General features: G+C 51.9%; 1 protein-coding gene across 1 annotated transcript; it reads left to right on the forward strand.

Moving 5' to 3' along the window:
* Positions 1-461: 461 nt before the first annotated feature.
* Positions 462-20,476, forward strand: Stra6 (signaling receptor and transporter of retinol STRA6). Its single transcript, XM_085828267.1, has 19 exons — positions 462-536; positions 1,149-1,277; positions 5,067-5,133; positions 5,434-5,519; positions 6,503-6,642; positions 6,953-6,976; positions 7,152-7,318; positions 9,087-9,209; positions 11,620-11,687; positions 11,872-11,951; positions 12,153-12,214; positions 13,613-13,775; positions 15,336-15,411; positions 16,233-16,366; positions 17,301-17,418; positions 17,503-17,604; positions 18,340-18,503; positions 18,924-19,079; positions 19,626-20,476. Exons 2-19 carry the CDS (start codon positions 1,165-1,167, stop codon positions 19,793-19,795), a joined length of 2,013 nt encoding a protein of 670 aa, XP_085684393.1. The 5' UTR covers positions 462-536; positions 1,149-1,164; the 3' UTR covers positions 19,796-20,476.
* The last annotated feature ends 1,999 nt before the right edge of the window (positions 20,477-22,475 follow it).

The following is a 22,475-nucleotide window of genomic DNA, read 5'->3' on the forward strand; positions in this document are numbered from 1 at the left end:
TCCGAGCTGAGAACAGCTCTCTGCTTTGTCTGCCTCTTGCTCCTCCCCACAGGCTGGGCCAGGGAAGGGAGGGGGCAGCCAGGGGTCCAGCTCCTCTGGGAAGATAGGAAAACCCTCACCCCTTCACCGGGGCTGGAACAAGAACAGCGGCAGGCAGGCAGGCAGGCAGGCAGGCGAAGTTCATCTTCTCGCAGGTCTGGTTTGAGTTTGAAGGACTCATTTCCGCCTGTGGGGGTGAGTTATCTTCTTGTGAAATCAAGTCGTAAGAACAAAAAGGTTTTACTAGTGTAACACGTGTGCTCTCCCTCATATATACTCAGGAGACCGTGTGGATAGGCTCCCTCCCTGTCTCTGTAGCCAGCCCCAGTAGGGTGTTACCCTAAGATGCCACGATGCTGGGTTCTGAAGAGGGGCTATGCTTAGGCAGGAGAGCTTGGGGCAGGTGCTAGGAGGTAAGCATGTGCTTGGTCAGCAGCCATCCATCTTCGGGGTCTCATCAAGAATTATGGTGTGTTCCCAGCACTGAGGCTGAAGAGGTAAAGGGGCTGACTAAAGGCAAATGAGACTGGGGGATGGTCTCAAGGGAGCCTTGGTGAAGAGGGGAGGGCTTGGGCTGGACCCCAGAGCAGGAGGGGTGGAGAGACCAGCTGCAGGACAGACCAAGTGGAGCCGGCCACAGCCCGCCCGCCCACCCTTTCATCTCTGCGGCTCCTTCCTCCTTGGTCCCCCTTTCTACTCTGTCTGTGGGTCCATCTGGGTGGGCTTGGGGCGGGGAAGGAAGGGGTCTCTGCGGGCAGTTTGCACAAGAGAGATCTTTGAAAGTGGACCAGCTGGTAACAGGTCATTTGGCTCACTAGGCGCTCCCAGCAAGAGCCTGAACCCCCAGGGGTGCAGAATACTCTGTCAGACCAGATTGGGTAGGAAAGTTCAAGAGGAGACTCCTGTGTGCCCCCACGCAGCCCCGCCATCCCTCCTCCAGCTCTCTCCTGACCTGCAGTCCCAGACGAGTTTTCCCAGAGAGCTAAAAGCAAGAAAGTAACCTTTAGGATTAACAAGAAATGTTCCTTTGTTTCTTCTTCTTTTTTTTTTTTCCTTTTAAGCCTCTTTTCACATTTGTATGCCCCTCCCCCCTCTTGTCTGGGGTCAAGGAAGAAGAGCTCGAGCATGGAGTCCCAGGCATCAGAGAATGGAAGCCAGACCTCCTCCGGGGTGACAGATGACTACAGCAGCTGGTACATCGAGGAACCTCTAGGAGCTGAGGAGGTGCAGCCAGAGGGGTAAGTGTGGCAATTGGCTCAGGCAGCCGTCAGAGCCGGTTTATGGTAGAGAGGTTGCCAAGATGGAGGCAGCGAGACCCTTGGGCAAGTGTCTAAGATTGGCTTTGCCATTTATCTGCTGTGTGACCTCTCAGAGACTCACAGCCTCTCTGGGCCTCAGACTTTCTATAAAACCTGAGGACAACAGTTCTTGAACTATTATTAAGAAGGGCTTGAGGCCATGTGGTCCATAGCCAGCCAGGATGGGGAGCAGTGTGTGTGTGTGTGTGGGGGGGTGTCACAGACCTCTGTGGTGCTTGGTGTAGGGTTTGTCCCTGGGGCTTTACAGGCACGGGAGAGTCAGGAACTGTAGGAGAAAAGCCCGAGGAACTGCTGAGGAAAGCGTTGGCGCACCATTATCTCTGGACCACTCTGAGTGGAGGGAGTTTTAGGAGGTATGGAGGGAGAAGAGACCTTGTTCTTGAAGCAAATGTATAGGCTAGTCCAAGGAGGGTGTGCAGGTAGGTCAGTTTACCCTCACCCCATGGATGTCCCAAGAATTCCTGGCCTAGACCCTTCCTATCTATGTTTAGTCTGGGTACCTTGCAGAGGAGTTGGGGTTTTCTATGGCATAGTATTGCTCTCCTCTAAGACTGTCTTGCCTCTGGGGCACCTGGAGTTTGGCTCTCCCCTGAAAGGTGAGGCAGAGCAGAGAAATGGGGGTGGGGTGAGATGGGGTGGATGGGTGGTACTAAGCCAGATGTGTGCACATCTGTTCACCATTAAAATTTGAAACTGGAGAAGGAAAAAATGCTCAAGTGTTTCCCCAGAGGCTAGGACTGCAGCCTGGCTTGGTTGGGGTCACCCAGCAGGGACTGGGGCCCCACCCAGGCCCTAGGGAAAGAGCTGTTGTTCTGGACTTAGGGTTCTGGCCACCTGCAGAAAAAGCCTGCGGTCAGCTAGGCTGTGACTCCCCTTCTCCCAGCCTCCCCAGCTCAGCTATGCAGTGGTGGACTAGAGGAGGGGCCTAGGCTCTCCAAGGAAACCAGACTCTTAACTTGGGGTAAGGACCCAATCAGAAACTGTGTCCTTGTGAGTATCAGGGACCAGGCTGGGCATGGGCTAGAAGCCAGGTGCCTGTAACTCATTGTTGCTGGGATATCTGTGTATAGTCTCAGGATAAAGTAAATCTATGGTGGATACTGGGTCTTCAGAGAAGAGGGTCTATAGAATGCAGGGGATCATTGGAACTTACCTTTTTAGGAAAAAAAAACCCAACAAATCTAGACATCACCCCACTTCTTTCCCTCCTCCCCCAGAGATGAGAATGGGAGGCTAGGAGGGAGTACAGGGGATTCCCTAGGAGATGAACTTGAGTTCACCTCTCCCTATGTGAGTCAGACACCCCAGGGGTGTGCTACATCAAAGCTTTGAAGAGTTCCAGGATGCAGACTTTCTGTACCTTAGTGTGCACCGTAGGATGGAGCTAGGGTGGGGCCCCTGGCTCAGGATAGACTCAGCCACGGACTTCTTGCGCAGGCAAGCTCCACAGTATTTTAGTGCCTCCCATGCCAACTTTAACTTTGCCCTGGCCTTCCTCTAGGCCAACTGAGAGACTTGTCTAGTGCCAGCTGCACGGTCTCTTCCCTCATCAGATTCTCTCCACAGCCCAGACTGCCTCCTCCCTTCTTTCCCTATGGAGATGCAGCCCTTCTGTCCAACTGAAGCCCAAAAGCACCTTAAAGGTTATGTCTGCATTGCTGTGATCCAATACTCAACAAGAAGCCACTACAGGGAGGATGGGACTGTTTGGCTCATGGTCTGAGGGTCTAGTGTCTCATGGCAGCTCAGGCACAGCAAAAGGCACTTGCAAGCATCCGGGCAGTAAGGAAACAGCCAGACGAATGCTCGTACTCTGCCCGAGCATTGGTACAGTTCACGTTCAGGAAGGGTCTCTTCCTCTCCATTCCTTTTCTCTGGAACACCCTCGAAGACACAGCGAGAGCTGCCTCACTGTCTCCTAGGCACTTCTTAATGCAGTGACGTGGACAATGAAGACGGACCCTCTCAACTACTTCTTAGAAGCCACATGGAACTTTCTCTCCCCTCTACACTCTTTAGTACCTGTGTGTATCGTTCCTGAGAGGGAATTCTCTGTGGTCCTTGTGATGATATCTATGTTATCCTCTTATCAATCACACAAAGGCTGAGACCTCACCCATCGCCAGCAAACACACTGAACTAGGTGTTAGCTAGAAACCTTATGTTCAGTAAGGACCAGAGGTTCTGAAGATAGGGCCCTACGTAAGGTTTCCAGGCTTGGAGGCTTGGAGTGGCTTCTAACTTGATGTGGGTTTGTGAGAAAGTGACCAAGCTACTTAAGGGTCAGTGTGCTGCGTCCTTGTCTTGGCAAGACTGGAAGCACTGGGCTGAGCAGAAACTAGACACTGAGAAGGGTTTAGGGACTTGAGTGATGCTCCCAAGGCCCTAGGACTGGTCAGACCTCCACCCATTCCCCCTCCTACACACTGCACTTAGGTGTGGGTGGGTGCAAGACCTAAGCTCAGACAAGATACCCATCCCCCCACACTCCTGCCTGGCAGGCACATTGCCTATGGGAGCAGCTTTGCTGGGGGCCAGAAGTGGCATGGGAAAGACCCATCTGACCTCCTCCACCTCAATGATGCGCTCAGGAAGTCCCGCAAGAAAGACAGATGGAGGAGGCTGACCGAACGGGTAGTCCCAGGACTCTGCACACTTCTTTACTTCTCTTTGCTATAGAGCAGGCAGGTGCCTAAGATGGGGTGGCCTAGTCTCTTGGCAAGGCAAACCAAGCCACAGCCTAGACTCCTTTCAGCTTCAACCTTTCCTCCTCCCTCTTCCCAACTCCTCTCTCCCCTCCCCTCCCCTCCTCCCCATCCCAAATGCCACAGTCCCATCTTCCCAGGTCTCATTCACATTGGAAACCTCCCTCTGGCTCTCAGACCCAAGCCTTGCAGACTAGAAAGCTATCAGCCCTGGTTCTCAGCCTCCTCACTTACCCATCTGTAGTCCCAAGCTCTCTCTGCCACGTGACCTAGACCTGGAAGTCGCTCTTGTGGTCCTCATTGAGCTCTTTCTTCTCAATGGCTTCCTTCTGTGCTTAAGTTACCTTCAGAGCAGGACATCTGCCAGCTCCCAGGGAGCCTCCGTGGTGATTAGGAAAAAGAATACTTCATTTAGTGTGTTCAGCTCTGCAGACACAGGACATGGAGAACTGTATGGCCTGGATTTCTGACCATATTTATTTTCTTGGCCAAGCATCCTTGTGCAGTGTGCAAACTGTTTCGCTGTACATTAACACTTTTAATGAGATGGGATGGGAAAAGAGAGAGGATCCTTCCAGTCCTGGATCAATCAGGCACCAGAAGCAAGCCAGACAAGACCAAATGCTAGATTGCTTGATTCAGTAGTGTGTTTAACCTCTGCACTGTGAAGGGGAGCCTCTGTGAGGTTAGGAACAGCTAGGAGTCCCCTAAAGGTGGGTGGACGAGGAGGAGGGTCCTTGGAGGATAGGAATTATTTGGGTGAGCAAGAATAGATATTTAGACCAAGCTTGCATACTCTGTGTCTCCCAAGAGTCTCCTTTCTCTAGCCCTAAAGCATGATACAGGGCCGGCACAGCACAAGGTATGGGGGTCCAGACTCACCCTGAAAAACAGAACTGAGCAGGCTGGGGTGGGAGCTGAGGAAGATGATGGTGAGGCCTCCTCTGTAGGCAATGCCTTAAACCCTAGCTAAAGCTAAGCCTGTGGATCATTTGTTCCACAGGGTGATTCCCCTTTGCCAGTTCACTACACCCCCTGCCCTGCTCCATGCCTGCCTGGCTTCACTGTCGGTAAGTTCTGCCTGCCTCGCCACCTGCTGCCAGTCCAGGCAGAGGGATCTGTGTTCCCATTTGGGATGGTGCTAGGGACCTCATGCCCCCCAGAGAAGGTTATGTGGGAGTTCTCTCTACAGGGATCCCAAGCCAGAAGTGCTGACCAAACTCTGTCATCTTTTAGCCAGTCTCTAAGATATCACCCGAGTATGGAATTGGGTGGATGGGGAGTGTTTTTGAGATGGACAAAGACAAATCTTGGGACTCAGATCACTAGGAAGCCTGACACCCAAACCCTGTTCTTCTCTCTTCCTCCAGTTCCTGGTTCTGCTGCTGCTGGCCTTGCTGGTGAGACGTCGCAGGCTTTGGCCACGCTGTGGTCATTGCAGACTTGGACTGCCCAGGTTTGTGCTAGTCTCTGGAAAGTCCCATTTGAGACCCAGCTGATAGGCTCCTTTAGAAAATTGAGTGACTTCTTAGATGCTTTAAAGACTTGGGAACAGCCTTGTCTTTCTCAGTCTGGAGCCCTCCTCACTCAGCTTTCTTGGCTTAGGCAGGCAGGTATGCATGGAGGAAAGGATTCCAGAGAAATGTAGGTTCTGGTGTGTGGCCCTCAGACTTAGAGTGGTCCTTAACCCCTGATGCTGTCTGGGCTGTTTCTCTTGAGAACATCTTGGGATTGTGAGTAGTGAGTAATCACCCTGCAGCTTCTGTGGCTGCGACTTTCTTTTCCTTTTTCCTATGGCTTTGCAACTCCAGAGACTAAGCTAGGTGTCATCCTGAAGGCACAGGACTGGGCTGGCTGGTGAGGGAGACAGCAAATATTGGAAAAGGTGCCAGCCACAAGTCCTGTGGGGAATTGGGTACTACTGTGGAAGCACCCTGAGATGCTGTCTGATGCAGGAAGAAGTCTGATTTGCTGAGGGAGCAGACAGAGCAGGATGGGGTTCTCAGAGCACCAGGACTAGCTAGAGTAGAGAAGCAGAGAACCCAAGCCTGGGACTGCTGTGCCCGCTGCCTGCCCTCTGTTCTGGTCCACACCCAGCCCAGGGAGGCTGTCTTTACACAAGGATGTTATGACTTTCTGTGTTCTCTGAAGATCTGCCAGCCCAGACTGACAGATCTATTCAGGAGGAGGCGGCTGTTTCCTGGAGCTCCCCTGGTGGGCGGAGCATCTAGAGCTTGTTCTCAGCGCCTTGTGCCCCAGGGCTCTGAGAAGGATGGGTTCTAGGCTCTCCACAAGCATGCTGGCAGTGAATGTACGGGTGGTGAAAGGATTTTCCCCTCTGGGCTATAGATTTGACAGTTTAGGGAGCACACTGTGGAGGGGTGAAGGCTCAGGGACTAACTGACTGCCTTCCTTCTATCCTGTCCCTGTCTGTGGCAGCCCTGTGGATTTCTTGGCTGGGGACCTATCCTGGACAGTGCCTGCTGCTGTTTTTGTGGTCCTCTTCAGCAACCTGTGCCTGTTGCTCCCTGATGAGAACCCACTGCCTTTCCTGAACCTCACTGCAGCATCCAGTCCAGGTATCCAGCAGGAGATCCAGGGGCTGGCCTGATGGGACAAGGGCAGGGTGGGGTCCTGGTTTATTAAGGTTGGCTGGGGGAGGTGACGGCAACAGGAACAGCTGTCAGTAGGGGGTACCGCTGGCCGCAGAATGACCTCTTTAGATCAACAGTCTCCACAAAGGGTGGGATATGTCAATAGCTCTAGTTTACAATAGAGAGAACCAAGGGTCAGAGAAAAAAAGCAGCAATAAAGTAGTCCTTAGTTGAGTGAGTACTTAATTCAGGCACTGCACTAAGCACTTCTTGGTTTGCCTTTGCCTTTTTACAGATGGAGAGATGGAGACATCAAGAGGTAACTTGGCTAGGATCACAGAGCCTTTGCTCAGACCCAAGCAAAGTAGGCTCTCACACACTGGAACAGCTGAGGGGCTTGGACGATGGAGACAGAAAAGCATCTCTGACGGGTATGGTCTAGGTCCCGAGTCTTTCTCTCTCTTAGTGTCTCTCATTTGTGTTTCTCTCTCTAGGGCCCTGGAAGCTACTGGCTCTGCTCTACTACCCAGCCCTCTACTACCCTCTGGCTGCTTGTGCTTCGGCAGGGCACCAAGCTGCATACCTATTGGGTACTGTGTTATCTTGGGCCCACTTTGGTGTTCAGGTCTGGCAGAAAGCTGAGTGTCCTCAGGATCCTAAGGTAACCCTGAGTCCCAGTGGGCTAGGGCGGAAGGGTGCGCCTGCCTGACTCTCACCTCTGTCCACACTCTGGGCTTCTTTGCTTTCCTCCGTCAATCCACGTCTGCACCAAACTTGGCTGCTCTGAAGTTGAGACCTGGGGCAGAGTCTGGGCCCCGTCCCCAGCAGCTTTCAGCCTAGGAGGGCAGAGTGGAGGAAGAGGATGCCTGGAGCACCCCTCCCCTGATTTCTGAGTCTTTCTTTGGGCAGGAAGAATGGAGAGAGACAAGTGCTGAGTGGGGAAATAAACTCGGAGGTCTAAAGGAGAATTCTAGAACCCCAGAACTAGCTTCACTGGCACAGGCAGGAACTCTGAAGCTCCCAGTCCGGACCCTAAAAGAAATAGTGTATCAGTTTTCTAGACAGACAATCCAGTTTCACAGCTTCACCCCTTCATTCATTCAGTCAACAAACATTTCCAGGCCTTGAAATATACCTGTGGACAAAACACAGTAAGCCCCTGACTTTCTAGGAGCTGTCCTTCCAGAAGTAGAGACACGATACACAAGCAAGATGGTCCTACCTAATGCTAAGTACTCTGAGAGAAACGGCACTTGCCTGAGACTCAATTTCCCCACCTGTCAATGCAGTTGATGACACCAATCTCTCCAGGAAGGTGAAGATTGGGAATTATTTTTTTAAAGCCAAGCATTTATGGATCCCACCTGTGATCCCCAGTTCTTGGAAAGCTGAGGCAGGAGGATCACTAATTTGAGGCCAACTTGAGCTACATAGCTAGACCTTGGCTCAAAATAGAAAACAAAGACCTCCTAACATGAAAACCTAAGAAGTTTTTTGCCAAGGGACTTGGATATTGTTTAGCACTTAGAATTTAGTGTACATGAAGCGCTCTCTCTCTCTCTCTCTCTCTCTCTCTCTCTCTCTCTCTCCCTCTCCCTCTCCCTCTCCCTCTCCCTCTCCCTCTCCCTCTCCCTCTCCCTCTCCCTCTCCCTCTCCCTCTCCTTCTCCCTCTCTCTCTCAAAAAACAATCCCATACTGAATTGAAAATCAAATGAATGAATATGGAAGGAGCTGACCCAGGGAGGTGTCACAAGGACGCTGAACCATGCACCAGATAAATTGTACTAGACAAAATTAGGCCTTTGTCTAGTTATTTTTAGATTTAACTTTTATTTTTAAAATGTGTATAAGTATCTGCATATATACATACACACGCTCACACACACACACACACACACACACACACACATCACATGCATGTAGCACTGTGGAAGCCAGAAGTTGGCACCAGATCCTTGGAACTGTAGTTGCAGACAGCTGTGAGCTGCCACATAGGTGCTAGATACCAAACCCAAGTCCCCTGAAGAGCAGCCAATAATAGCCTTAACCACTGAGCCATCTCTTCACACACACACACACACACAAACACACACACACACACACACACAGAGAGAGAGAGAGAGAGAGAGAGAGAGAGAGACCCTTTTGTCTAGTTTTTAACAGTATGTGACCTAAAATGCTGGGAACACAGAAATGGAGAAAGTGGGTGGCAGGTTACAGGTCTCACTGAAGCCCATGGAAGAGCTTATGACATATTCTCTGGGGTCTGCTTAGGCCACTGGTCATAAGATGGGGAGGTGACCTAGTGTGGGGGCCCTAGAATCAGAGGCTTACCATGGTTCCTAGGCTATCCCCAGCACCCTGTGGGGTGGGAATGGATCCTGTAAAGAAGGCAGAAGGCAGGTCTGATTGAGTGTCTGTCTGTCCAGATCTATAAGCACTACTCCTTGCTGGCCTCCCTGCCTCTGCTTCTGGGTCTTGGATTCCTGAGCCTTTGGTATCCAGTACAACTTGTGCAGAGTCTCCGTCACCGGACAGGAGCAGGCTCCCAGGTAAAGGTGAGGGCAGGGCTGCCCTGATACCTGTTTCTCATATCTATGCCTCCTGTAGTTTAATCTCTCTCTCTCTCTCTCTCTCTCTCTCTCTCTCTCTCTCTCTCTCTCTCTCTCTCTCTGTGTGTGTGTGTGTGTGTGTGTGTGTGTGAGTACACCCTGGGTCATAGGACAGCTTTTCGTGAGTTCTTTTCTTTCTCCATCTGGGTCCTGGGGATCAAACTCAGGCTGTCAGGCTTGGCAAGAACTTTTGCTCACTGAAAACCTCAGGAAAAAAATAAATTAGAATAACTGTTTGTATTGTCCTCTCGGGACAGAGAGGGCTAAGCCAGGTTCTTGAAAGTCTTCTGGGTACCCAGGCTATATGCAGTGTGGAGACTCAGCAAAGCAGAACTAAAATCAGGGATTCGGTTCTTTGAAACCCCTGAGAGCTGCATCAATGAGCTATCCAAGAGTCCTGGGAGTTTGCAGAGTTCTGCAGATGTCGGGCTGGTCCAGAAAGCTCATTCTGAACTGATCTGAAGTGTTGAATGATTTCAGATGCAAGGGACTGTTGACGGGTGGGCGTGGCTTCCTGGGGACAGAATTCAGTGAGTCTGATGGACAGAGAGCAGCTGGAGTGGGAGATCAGGCAAAGGAAGGAGCTGACCACAGGGGTGGGGCTGGGCTGTTTATCCCTGTACTTGTGCCCTGGGCAGAGTGAAGCTCATAAGAGATGCTCTACAACGCAGAGTTTTTATCTGTTAGAAGAGTGCTTGCTTAGCATGCATAAGACCATAGGTTTTTGGTCCTAAGCACCAAGTATAAATTGGGCATCGTGGCTCCCAGAACCTGGGAGGCAGAGGCAGGAGAACCAGAAGTTCAAGGCCAGCCTCGAATATAAAAGATAATGACTTTTAAAAAGAAAGTATTGTGAATTGTTTGGAGGAGTGGATGCTATAAATGGATGCCTCATGACAAAGAGAACATTCTTGAAAAATACTAAGACCTTATCAAGAAGGCTTCTCAGCTTCTCCCACATGTCAGGCGCTGGCTGGATGTTGGGACTTCAGAATCCATTGACTTGGACCTCCTGCAGGTAGTGGCTTGTACCAGCCGGGAGATGGGCACCCTACAAACCCAGTGACCCATCGAGTCTATGGCCATAGGACTGAAGGCGCAGAGGTCATGCGGCCTCCTAGGGAGGGGGAGGCCAAGGATGGGGCCCAGATGGGATGAGCAAGGCCCAGGCCAGAGGGGGGAAGCAAAGGCAAGGACATGAGTGAGCTCCCAGATGCAAACCCAGCCAGGCTGAGTGCCTCTGGGTACAAGCATGGACTTGAACATCACAGCTCCCCTCCCTCCAGCTGACCTAGGGCAGGTAGTTGAGGAGCAGGGCCACCCAAGGTGGTGTTCTCTGGGGTGAATGCTGCTCAGGTCACAGATAGGCAGGGACTGAGCTGGAGCTAAGGAGAAATGAAGGATGTGGGGAGAGAAAGCCTGCAGACTCAGGAGGCTTATCACCACCCCCTCACCCCCCCACTCCCGCTTCTTGGTTTAGCTCCAGATCTGCTATCTACATGTAGCAGGGTCATAAGTGCTCATCACTTGATCTCCTGAGATTTACATTCTCTCTGCAAAGCCTAGGGTCCCCCAGAGGACAAAGTAGGCCAGTCCCTAGAGATTCCCTCCACCTCCCGGGGTTTCTTCCGCCCCACCTCCTCTCCTCCACACTTCCAAGAGAATTAAATCCTTTTGGACATTAGTCAGAAAGATTTAAGCCACAAGGGACTCAGTTAAGCTTTGTGCTGACCTGCTCCTACCCTGGGTCCCCAGGTTGCCCTGGCAACAGGTGACCCTGGCCTGTATTCTCCCACTGATCCAAACAGAAGTTCATCCCACCTTCCCATGGGCCTCTGCAGCTTAAGGCCTGGAATGTAGCTTGGGTAAATGCCATTACCCTGTGATCTTCCTAGAGTAAGCCATAGCAGGAAGGGAGCCTAAGGCATATGCTCTAGACTGGCACCATCTTGTGCTCTGAGCAGCAGTGAGCCCACAGGGCCCAGGCTTTCCCTTGGCCCCAGTCTTGGCTAGAAGAGGGCAGAGAGCCAAGATCTGACTAAGGGGAGATTTGGGGAAGAACTTCCCAGCATTTCAGGTTCTGTGATAGGAGTTTAACTCTCTTTATTTGTGGAGGATGTAGCTTTTCTGGCTGTGACCCTTGTCCCCATTGGGCATAGGGCATAGGGCATAGGGCATAGGTCAGCCTCCCCACCACACTCCACCATCACCGTCCTAATCAGGAGGCATTGCAGAAACTGCTTGGTATCCATTCACCCATTCATTCACTTGTTCATCCATTCAGTGTCCTTGGCCAGGGCTCCAGGGACTGCTGGTGGCAAATCTCAGACTGCAATACTTGTCCATACAGGGGCTGCAGACCAGCTACTCCAAGAAGTATCTGAGAACCCTTCTCTGCCCAAAGAAGCTGGATAGCTGGTAAGGTCTGGGCATGCCTCAGCAGGCAGAGAGCTGGGGCTCAGGGAGCAATGTGTGGGAGGGTAGGGCTGGATGAGTGTTGTGGAGGAGGTTCCTGTTGGAGTCATAGTGCTGGCACCCAGTTTGAATGTGGCCTTGAGCAGAGACCTCTCTCGTGAGGCTTAACCTATCCATCTGTCTGCAGCTCCCATCACGCCTCCAAGCGTAGCCTCCTGTCTCGAGCCTGGGCCTTCTCCCATCATTCCATCTACACTCCACAGCCAGGTATGTGATGCAGTGGAGGCCCAGGGTCAGGGAGAGCCTTTGCCGAGAGAAGCTGGTGGGGAGGGTCAGCTTGTTCCTCAGAACTCTCATAGGGACAGCTGCCATTCTTGGACAAGGGACGCACTGGCCTGACTTGGAAGGGATGGGGCCAGAGGCTGGGTCACATTTTTTTTTCAACATGCCTTTTTCTGGTGACTGTAGGATTCCGCCTGCCCTTGAAGCTGGTGATCTCGGCCACCCTGACAGGAACAGCCACTTACCAGGTGTGTCCTGCAGTTTGCAGTGCTCATTTTCCCTGAACCCCTGTCCTCAGCCCTCCAAATGTGGGGCAGCCCAGGCCCAAATCAGGTCCCCAGGTGTGCCCCCTTATCCAGTCATCTGTTCTGCATCTTGGAAACACTAGTTTCCCCAGTGGGAGGGATGCTGGCCCTTAGCAGGTTTATATAATCATTTATAAGTTTCAAAGTCATATAAACATGGACTTAAAGTGTACTTCCATTGTGCACTTCCTGGGTGACCTTGGCCAAATTTACCCACCTTCATGAACCTATTAGCTCATCTGTAAAATAGAAGAAATAAAATCACTTTTCTACATTGGGAGGATTTTGTGAGTTGGTGTGTTTGATAAATCACCACCACCTTTAGCACAGGGGCTGTGGCTTAGTTGGTAGAGCGTCTGCCTAGGATACGTGGAACCCTGGGTTAATCCCAGCATCACTTAAACATAAGCCTGTAATCCCAGCATTTAGGAGGTAGAGACAGGAGGCTCAGAAGTCCAAGATTGTCCCTAGTGACAAAGTGAGTTTGAAGCTGGTTTGGGCTAGAGGAGACCCTGTCTGAAAAACAAACAAATAAACAAACAAACAAATAAGAAACAAAGTAACAACAACTCAAACTCCTGGGTGGTGTAGGTCTGGTTTATCTTCATTTTACAATCAGGGAAATTGAGGCATAGAGAACCTAATGCAGCCAAGTTCTCTAATATCTTAGAGCAGCCAAAATTTGAACCTGAGAATGTCTAGCTTTGATACTCAGTTGCTTTCTTTACCATGGAAAAGTTGGACTCTCTAACACACACCTACCCTCTGTGTGTGTGTGTTTGTGTGTGTGTGTGTGTGTGTCTGTCTGTCTGTCTGCCAAAGGACAGCTCCCAGAATCATTCCTTAGTTGCCATACACCTTGTATTTGAAGACAGAATCTCTCACTGGCCTGGAGCTTGCCCGGCAGGCTAGGCTGCCTGGTTAGTGTGAGCCCTAGGGACCTGCCTGTCTTTGCCTCCCCAGCGCTAGGATTATAAGCAGGAGCCACCATGCCCAGCTTTTTATATCGGTTCTGGGAAAATGAATTCAGGTTCGCCAAGCACTTTACTGACTGAACTATCAGCCCAGCCACAAACTGAAAATGCTTATATTCTGAAGCTTGTGTGGCCAAGCAGAGGTAACTAAATAGGTATGGTATAGCCTATCTTTGACCTGTTAGGCTGAAGTCATACATTCATGTCACGTTCTGTTTGAAGGCAGAAGGACCAGTTCTCAGGGCAGTTCAGCGGCATGTGGCTGCTGCAGCTAGTTAAGAGTCTCCCCTAGCAGACTAGGAAATACTTTTTCAGGACAGTACACACACACCTGGTCCCCTCCATCCTCATAGTGAGGCTTTTCCAGGTGGCCCTGCTGCTGCTGGTGAGCGTGGTGCCTACTGTGCAGAAGGTGAGGGCGGGGATCAACACAGATGTCTCCTACCTGCTGGCTGGCTTTGGGATCGTGCTCTCTGAAGACAGGCAGGAGGTGGTAGAGCTGGTGAAGCATCACCTATGGACTGTGGAAGGTGAGATTGCTTGATGCCCCTTAAAAGCCATAGTGGGGATGGGAGACAGGCTACTGGGTGTGGTTTTAGCCTGCCATGAACACAAGGGGTGCCTTTTCCTGCTCTGGGTCTCCACTCTTCATCTCAAACCGGGGGCGGTTGAAACTTCCATGTCTGTGCAGCCTGTGATCCTTATTAGCCTTTGTGACACCTTCCTCTCTCCCAGTCCCAGTACCACTGACTAACTTTCTAGCTGTAGTGACAGAGAAGCCCATGGCTGTGTGACTTCGGGGTGGAGAAGGAGGAGAAGACTAGTAGGTGGGATGGGGGCTGGGCTTTATGGGTAATAAATCCCTCTTGGCACAGGCTGCAGCCTGGTAGGACACCTGTTTTCTCTTCTGAATCCTTGTTGGTCTGGACCATCTCCTTCTTCCTGTTTCCTATGAAATGAGCCTCACGCCTGTAAACACTACCATCTGCTCCTTCAGGGTCTGCTATGCCTTATAGCTACCATCCTATCCACCCCCTAGCCTCTCCCAGAAGCTTGTGGGAGACACATAGAGCAGGGCTGACCTCAAGTCATACAACGGGGCACAGTAGATAGAATATAGATCCCTGAAGCCCAAGTTAGGGCTTTTGAGTCACAAAGTCTGAGAGTCATGACTCCTGGAGACATGTTCCATTGGCCTACTGGAGGTTCCCTTGCTGAAATGAACATCCTGGCTTTGGGGGACTAGCATGCAATGGTTGCAGCTTAGGCTGCCAACATTGCAGATGGAGGTGTGGCTGCTTTAAATATTTTTCCTGACACCGTCCTTCTCCCACAGGCCAGGACATGCTGGCAGTGTAAGACAGAGCAGGGAGGGCACAGAGACGTGAGCTGCCAAGCCCTCCCCGAACAGTTCCTGTGAGAGACCCTGTAGGCTTGCTGTGAGGGTCTTGGGTGAGGCTGGCTGGCATGGGGGTTTGGAGCACATCAGCTGCACCAATATTCTTATACATATATTTAGAGCTCTCTATTCACCATTACAGGGACTGTGGCCCTGACTGTCTGTCTCTGTGTGAGGTCAGGGTTGTGAGGGAGAGAATAGAGAAGGGCCCCACACAGAGGAGCTAGGTAGCAGTTAGCATCTCCTTCATTATGGTAGGTAGTGTGACACAACTCTTTGTGTCCCAAGCAAGGCCACTGATACAAGTGCAGATGGACTTATGGCCAGAATCATTCTGGGAAGTGGGCCACAGCAGCATGGCCATCACAGTGAAGCCTGTGCTTGTCACAAGGCCCCCTTGCAGTCAGCTACGTGGGCAGGAATAGAGGAGTTGCAGGCAGACCTCTCATTACAGGGGTCATAGCAATGTAAGCAACAAAACCAAGGTGAAGGACAGGACGTGTCTGTGACTCAAAGCTGTCCTTTCCCTTTCTTGGCTATCATATGTTACTGGCAGGATGTAGCCATAGATGATGCCAGGTCAGTGTTGGACCCAAGAACTGGAGCTGGACCCCTCTTAGAATAAGGAACAAGGGTCTGAGGCTCTGGAAGGTCCTCTAGCCCCTGCCCTCCCTTGCTCTCTCCCATCCAGCATGTTACATCTCAGCTCTGGTCTTGTCCTGTGCATCAACCTTCCTGCTCCTGATCCGCTCCCTGAGGACACACAGGTCAGTTACAGGCCCTGACACTCAGGTACAGAGATAGGGCAGGGATCTAAGTCCTGAGGACTTGAGGGACCCCAATCCAGGAGGAAGGGAGAAGCCACTGTAGGTCAGGCTGCCACAGAATGCATGCCCTGCCCCCAGGTTGGCTGTGTGTGGTGGGAGGAGAAGGTGGGGCTCACTTGCCCCTGGGGACATGGGGACACATTTGGTTGTCCTCAAGTTCTGTGAGTGGTATAGGGAACACCACATTGCTGGAATTTGCCTGTGAGAAAGGGTCCTGAGAGGGCTGGGAAAGGAGAATCCAGTTCCAGTGGTTGGAGAGGCTGGGGCTGAGGGATGAAGGGTACCAAAGACAGGTGTGACTTCGTGAATAAGGTCAGAGAAGTAGATAAACAGTTCATAGAAGATGGAGGGTGAGCAGGTACCATGGAGGGTAGAGGGCCATTGGAGAAGTTGTTCTGAGAAATGATGGGTGTAGAGAACTGGTCTACCTAATCTGGGCACTCGCCAGGCCTCAGCATTCCTACTCAAGGACTTTAGACCACAGAGCTGGCCCTACTTGCCCTGGCATTTGAGGCTCTCTGCTTTGCCTTACTCCCTGGTGACACAGCTGGGTCCCAGTTCTGTTCCTGGTGGTAGTTCAGGTTGTTCTGTCTGGGGTCTTCCAAGACTGCACCTCCTCAGGGCGACCACCCCAGATTGAGTTAACCACCAGGCTCCCGAAGCCCTGAGGTTCCCTGCTGATGGTCAGATGCTCACCCTAGGTTACCATTTAGGGCTACTGCATTGTTGTTCCCCAAGGTCACTATTTGTTCTCAACCCAGGGCCAATCTTCAAGCACTACACCGAGGGGCTGCCCTGGATCTGGGCCCCCCTCTTCAGAGTATTCATCCCTCTCGCCAAGCCATAGTCAGCTGGATGAGCTTCAGTGCCTACCAGACGGCCTTCAGCTGCCTTGGTGAGCCCACTTGCTTTGTTCCCAGAGCTGGGTCCTGGTGGGAGGTATGGGTACTTGGCAAAGATTTTCCTAGGCTGGGCGGTCAGAGGAACCCGCCCATCCTCTTTGCTCTGGATGATGGTTAGGAGCCCCCAGAAAGGGGAACCCTTCAGAGGAAGGTACATCTGGGTAATTGTGGATAGGATGGACACGGGTCTGAATGTAGCACATTTAAGGTAGCATGTGGAGGCTTCTGTAGGAGAAATCTGGCCATAGTGGGTTGCCTCAAGGTGAAGGGTTCCTTGTTCCTGGGAGATACTAGCAACATGGCCATGTGAGGGTTGCATAGGGGTGCTGCCCTGAGACAATCTGCTCAGATGACCCTCAAGGACTCTTCTAGACTATGCCTCAAGTTCTCCCCTTAGACACCATGTTGTACAGCATACTTGAACTGTGTGTGACCTGGCTCCTCCTGGAAGTCCAAAGGCCAGACCTGGTCCTCAGATCTCCCATTCTCAACCGGAGAGGAGGCAAGGTGTGATGGGGGATGGAGGAAATAGTTAAACTAAAATGTTTGTTCCTCCTCTTGGTCCACCTTAGACCTCCCAAGCCCTTCTGTATATACCATCCCAGGTGACTGTATAGCCCGCTGGTTTCCATTGCCACACTCAGCACCTACAGGTACTAAGCTCTGATTCACAGCCACACACATGATTATTTAAACAGTAATTACGCCCAAAGAACTCAAGAGCAAGTGGGAACAATCACATGGGGCTCCTGGAATCTTAAAAGAGCCCTCTGGGGTAGGGACTACTATCCTTATTTTACAGATGAAGAAACCAAGGCTCAGGCAGTGACATGGAATGGAAGTAGCATAGAAACCCTTGGCTTCCTTGAGTTAACTGGCTCTTGCAGAAACTTTTTTCTGTCCTCTTGTCCCTTCTGCCCCCTACAGGGCTCCTGGTGCAGCAGGTCATCTTCTTCTTGGGGACCACATCCCTGGCTTTCCTGGTGTTTGTGCCTTTACTGCATGGCAGGAACCTCCTGCTCCTGCGATCCCTGGAATCCACGTGGTGAGTGAGGCAAAGAACAGGGGCTTTGGGACTTTCTGAAGAGTCCACTAACAGCAGCCCCCTCTACATCCCACCCACATATAGGCCCTTCTGGCTGACTGTGGCCTTAGCTATAATCCTGCAGAACATAGCAGGCAATTGGGTCTTCCTGAAGACTCACCATGGATACCCAGAGCTGACCAACCGGTAAGTTGGTCCCTGAGTTTGTGGTACGCTCAGACCCCACACTCTTCTCTCTGTAGATTTTGCCTTCTAAAAATGCCTCCTTCTTAGCTGTCACAGAACTAATCTTTGTTCAGGAGATTCTGGGGTGCTGAGAACCCACAACCTTGCAAACCCAGGGCTTAGAGTATGGTAGATACACACTCTACTACTAAGCAGTTAACCCAGCTCTGCCAAGAGTCTTTCTTGCTTTGAGGATCACTAACATCCTACTCCCTCAGATGTCTCACTGTGGAGCTCTTGGCTTCCAAGAGGTGCTTGGAGTTTGTGGACAAGGGACCCAGAGGAGGAAGGTGGGAACATCAGGGTCACAAAGATACAGGTGGAGGGTTGGGGGGGATGACTCTGTTGGTAAAGTGCTTGCCATGCAGGCATGAGAACCTGAGTTCAGTTACTCCTCAGCCCCCACGTTAAAAGTTGGGCATGGTGGCACATGTCTGGAGGATTCCTGGGGCTTGCGGGCCAACTTAGTCCTCCTGAATCAGTGAGTACCAGGTTGAGTGAGAGATCCTGTCTCAAAAAAACAAGTGATAGAGGCAGACACCTGAAACTAAACTCTGGTCTCCCTGGGCTGTACAAAAGCACACCCAGTAAGTGTCAGTGGATAACAACAGAGCCTGAGGGCATGGAGGTATGACCCTGGCCTGGCACAAGACGGTGGGGGAGGCCAGCCTCAGCCTTTCTCCTCCCTACCCCCAGGCGCATGCTCTGCATAGCTACTTTTCTCCTCTTCCCCATCAACATGCTGGTGGGAGCCATAATGGCTGTCTGGCGGGTACTCCTCTCTTCTCTCTACAACACTCTTCACCTCGGCCAGATGGACCTCAGCCTACTGCCACAGAGAGCAGCCTCCCTGGATCCAGGTAGGGTCACTAGGCAGGAACTGGGGGACTGAGCTGTCCAAGCAGCTGCTGCACCCTGGCCTCTGAGCCTGACAGCGCCTGAGGAGTAGGCTTCGGTGTCCATGTGCAGGAGGTGTGTGAGCACTGTCAATGCTCTGTGGTGTGAGGCATGTGTGTGCAATGTGTGCACACTGCCAGGGCTTAGCAGGTGTGTGCAGTATGTGTGCGCTGAGACGCGCCAGAGCTTCTTGGTGCAGGACAAGCTTGTGCGGCAGGGTAGCTATGGTGTATTCTAAAAAAGGTGCTGGTGCCTGTGTGCTCCATGCTTTGTTTGATGCCCATGTGTATACACACACCCTGATTGCCTCTTTCTGTTTCTGCATACCTCTAGTCTGCCAAGGGCCCCTTATGTTTCAGCCTTCTGTCCCCAACCCATCCTAGGCTACTACACATACCAAAACTTCCTGAGGATTGAGGCCAGCCAGTCACATCCAGGAGTCATAGCCTTCTGTGCCCTGCTCCTCCATGCGCCAAGTCCACAGTCCCAGCCCCCACTGGCCCCTCAGGACAGCCTCAGGCCGGCAGAAGAAGAAGAAGGTACGTCTTTACCCTGCTGCGGATAGAGAGAGACTCCCAGTTTCTCAGGAAGGAGTCATAGGAGGCCCCTTCCAAAATAGTGAGGCAGGAAAAGTCTCTTGTCTGCTGTCCTGCAGCTTCCTGTTGACACCCTCCTGCTTGGGTCTCAGGGTATTTTTGTCTTTACCATGGACTTGCACACACATATATCTTATGTGTGCACAGAGGATGGAATGGCCTAGATACTCCTCCCTGTCTTCCTCCAGGTACCACCTCCTTCTGCCCAGGAGGTCTAAAGTAGAGGCTACTAGGCTGGTTCCCACTTCCCTAACTCCCACCTTCTGCTGTCTGTCTGACGGCCTCAGTTCATTGCCCTCATCCCTTCTGCTCTTCTACCAGCAGAGTGACACACTTCAGCAGCCCAGTGTTCTGTTCCAGCTGGGAGCTGGAACCCTGGCTGTGCCTGGGGGTTTTAGATCCCTCTCAGGTCTGTGTCCTGCAGAAGCTTGGCTGGGGTGCAAAGAAGCCCTCCCTCCCTCCCCTTCTCTCTCCCTTCCTATCTCTCAGGGATGCAGTTGCTACAGAACAAGGACCTGATGGCCAAGGGAGCAGGACCCAAAGGCAGCCAGAGCAGGGCCCGCTGGGGTCTGGCCTACACATTGCTCCACAACCCAAGCCTGCAGGCCTTCCGGAAGGCAGCCCTTACTAGTGCCAAGGCCAATGGCACCCAGCCCTGAGGGTGAAGAAAACCACATCACCCTGCCTTTATGTGCTGAGGCACATTCCTGTCTCCCATCCTCCCTCCCATTCATGTCTGCAGCCCCCTCCCCCCCCCCAGCAGCAGCTCTGCCAGCCAGCCGATCCCTGTGGGATCAGGGGACTGGAGTCACTGTGTCTACACCACCAGCTTCCAGAGAACTTTGGTCTACGCTTGTCCACCAGGCTACCAGCTAGGGCTCTAGAGAAAGCAGCTAGTGGTTTCTTTGTCTTGGAACAGGCAGGGTAAGGGTGGGCACATTTAGGCCTCTTCTCCTCACACTGGCCCTGCCATCAGTTTTTGGGGCCTCAGCGAGGCCTCTCTTACTCCCCGTTGGTGATGAAAGGCCTGAATATCTCCCATCCCAGCTGGCCCCACCTCAGCCCCAGCCCTCCCACCATGAAAGTGGAACCTGTGTGGGCTTCCTCTCTGCCCCAGCTCTCTCCTTCCTCTCTCTTCCTACCACTCCCGCCCCTTCTTGTGCAGCCAAGTCAGACTCCAAGAGGCCCCACTGAGCTGCCCTCTCCAAAAACCAGATATGTTTTTGTAGTTTTAATGCCATTAGTTGTCATGAAAGAAGTTAGTGTGCTCTCTGTAATAAATGTGCCTCTGAGGAACATCCCTCCTTCCTAGAGGAGGGCTCTCAGAGGAACCATCTACACTGTCCGTAAAGCTAATCTGAGCTCCATTTAGGACAGCTGGGGACACTTCCAACAAAGTGCTGGGCTGCACACTGGGTAAGTGTAGAGAGAATCCCCAGTTTGAGGTGATATGACTAGGGACCCTACAATGCCTGGACAGTGTAGATGTTGGACTTTTGGGTTTTAAAGAACGGGCAGACCGGGCGTGGTGGTACACGCCTTTAATCCCAGCACTCGGGAGGTAGAGGCAGGCGGATTTCTGAGTTCGAGGCCAGCCTGGTCTACAAAGTGAGTTCCAGGACAGCCAGGGCTACACAGAGAAACCCTGTCTCGAAAAACCAAAAAAAAAAAAAAAAAAAAAAAAAAGAACGGGCAGGATCTGGGAAGAAGAGGCTGCAGTAATGGCAGAAACTCTAGGGAATAAACCAAGGCTTGGAGAGGAGGCTCAGGGCAGAGGAGGCTAATGTCAGTGAACGAACATGCAGGGGCAGCAGAGATACAGACACACTGGGGTCTTGGACGAGATGGAAGATGCATGAATCAGGGGGATGCTCTTGACGTGGTTCACCCTGTTTGGATCAGGGACCCTCAAAATCATGCCTGTTTATTCCCAACCATAGGTCAACCACATGCACAGGTCACCAGAGGTGCCTCCTAACCATGATCTGGGCTGCCCAGGGGCCAGAGAAAGCATGTTCTAAGTCCCTCCTTAGCCTATTGCAAAATGCCTTCTATGTGGGCTATCAGCAATCTACACAGTCACAGGAGGGCCACTCTGGTTCTGCCTCTGCCCTTAGCAAGGGGACAGTCACAAGTCTAGGGCACCTAGGGAAGTATGGTAAAAGAAAAGGGCCTGGTTCACTCTGAAGGTGGGAGAAAATCAAGAAAACTTCCTGGAGGAGGTGATGTAGAAAACTGATTCTATGTGAAGACCAAATGAAGACTAAGAAAAGGTTATACTGGGGGAAGGGCTTGCATAGGGTATGTAAAGACGAAGATGATGCAGCTTCACAGGCTATGCAAGAAGGCACAGATAGGAGTGGACCACATGTGGGGGAGCCAGTCAGAGGATCCATAGCTGGATGGGAAGTTCATGCTATACTCTATGGACAGTAGGAGCCCCAAAACAAAGGAGTAGCTAGTTCACTTGGGACACAATAGTCCCCATGCTGCTCTGCCTCACGTGCCAGGTGCTAGAATTAAATGCTGCATGGATCTCCAAGATGCCCAGCCTGCTCGGTGGTGAGTGGAGTGGGCATGGATGCTGGACTCCAAGTCAGAACTGTCAAGTCTAAATGGTCAGTTAGTCGGACCTTGATCTACCTTGTCTTTGTGCTTTGGGGAGAAATAGGCTCTCATGTAGCCCAGGCTGGCCTCAAATTTGCTGAGCGGAATAAGAACCTGACTTTCCTGACTATTTCTTGAGTGTCCACCCTGTGAAGCATGCACCACCACTCCAGGGCTGCATGCATGCCAGGCAAGCACTCTGCCAACACAGTTACATTCCTGGCCTGCCCTTTGTCATCTGAGTTCTGACACACTTGAAACCCAGAGATGGGCAGTAACTTACCCCAGGAACACAGCATATGGAATCTGGCTCCATCCTGGTACTTTCTCTCAAACGTGAAGACATTCTTGGCCCTGGCTGGTTTGATGCTGACAAGGACTGGACATGAGCTGCAAGTTGGAGGAGGATGAGGGAGAAAGGAGGCCCCACATGTGGACCCTAGAATGGGGGAGGGGCTGGCCAGCTGCCAAACACACAGCTGCTACTCAGACTCAATCTCCTGCCTTCAGTCTGCTGAGCTCAGCAGTCCTAGTGCTCTGGAATGAGGCCAGGCCTTCCCCTGAAGGTCTTCACCCCTATGAGCATACATCCAGTCTTTAAAGGTGGGCAGTAGGAAGACCCCTCTGACCTAGCACAGACAAGGAGTTCTGCAGCATCTCTGCTGACAGAACTATCTACATCCTCGCTGCTATGGCTAACCTCCAACTCCCAGTCCTACCTCAGGTATCTGA

The sequence above is a fragment of the Mus caroli genome, unplaced genomic scaffold (assembly GCF_978045245.1).
Source record: "Mus caroli unplaced genomic scaffold, Mus_caroli_1 scaffold_11, whole genome shotgun sequence".
In the NCBI taxonomy this organism is placed as follows: Eukaryota; Metazoa; Chordata; class Mammalia; order Rodentia; family Muridae; genus Mus; species Mus caroli.

What these genes read in the sequence shown, in the direction of transcription:
- Stra6 (XM_085828267.1), top strand. Translation starts at nt 1,165, where the DNA reads ATGGAGTCCCAGGCATCAGAGAATGGAAGCCAGACCTCCTCCGGGGTG. An exon ending in CCAAAGAAGCTGGATAGCTG is followed by an intron (nt 11,688 to 11,871) that starts GTAAGGTCTGGG and finishes ATCTGTCTGCAG; the next exon opens with CTCCCATCACGCCTCCAAGC. An exon ending in TACCCAGAGCTGACCAACCG is followed by an intron (nt 17,605 to 18,339) that starts GTAAGTTGGTCC and finishes CCCTACCCCCAG; the next exon opens with GCGCATGCTCTGCATAGCTA.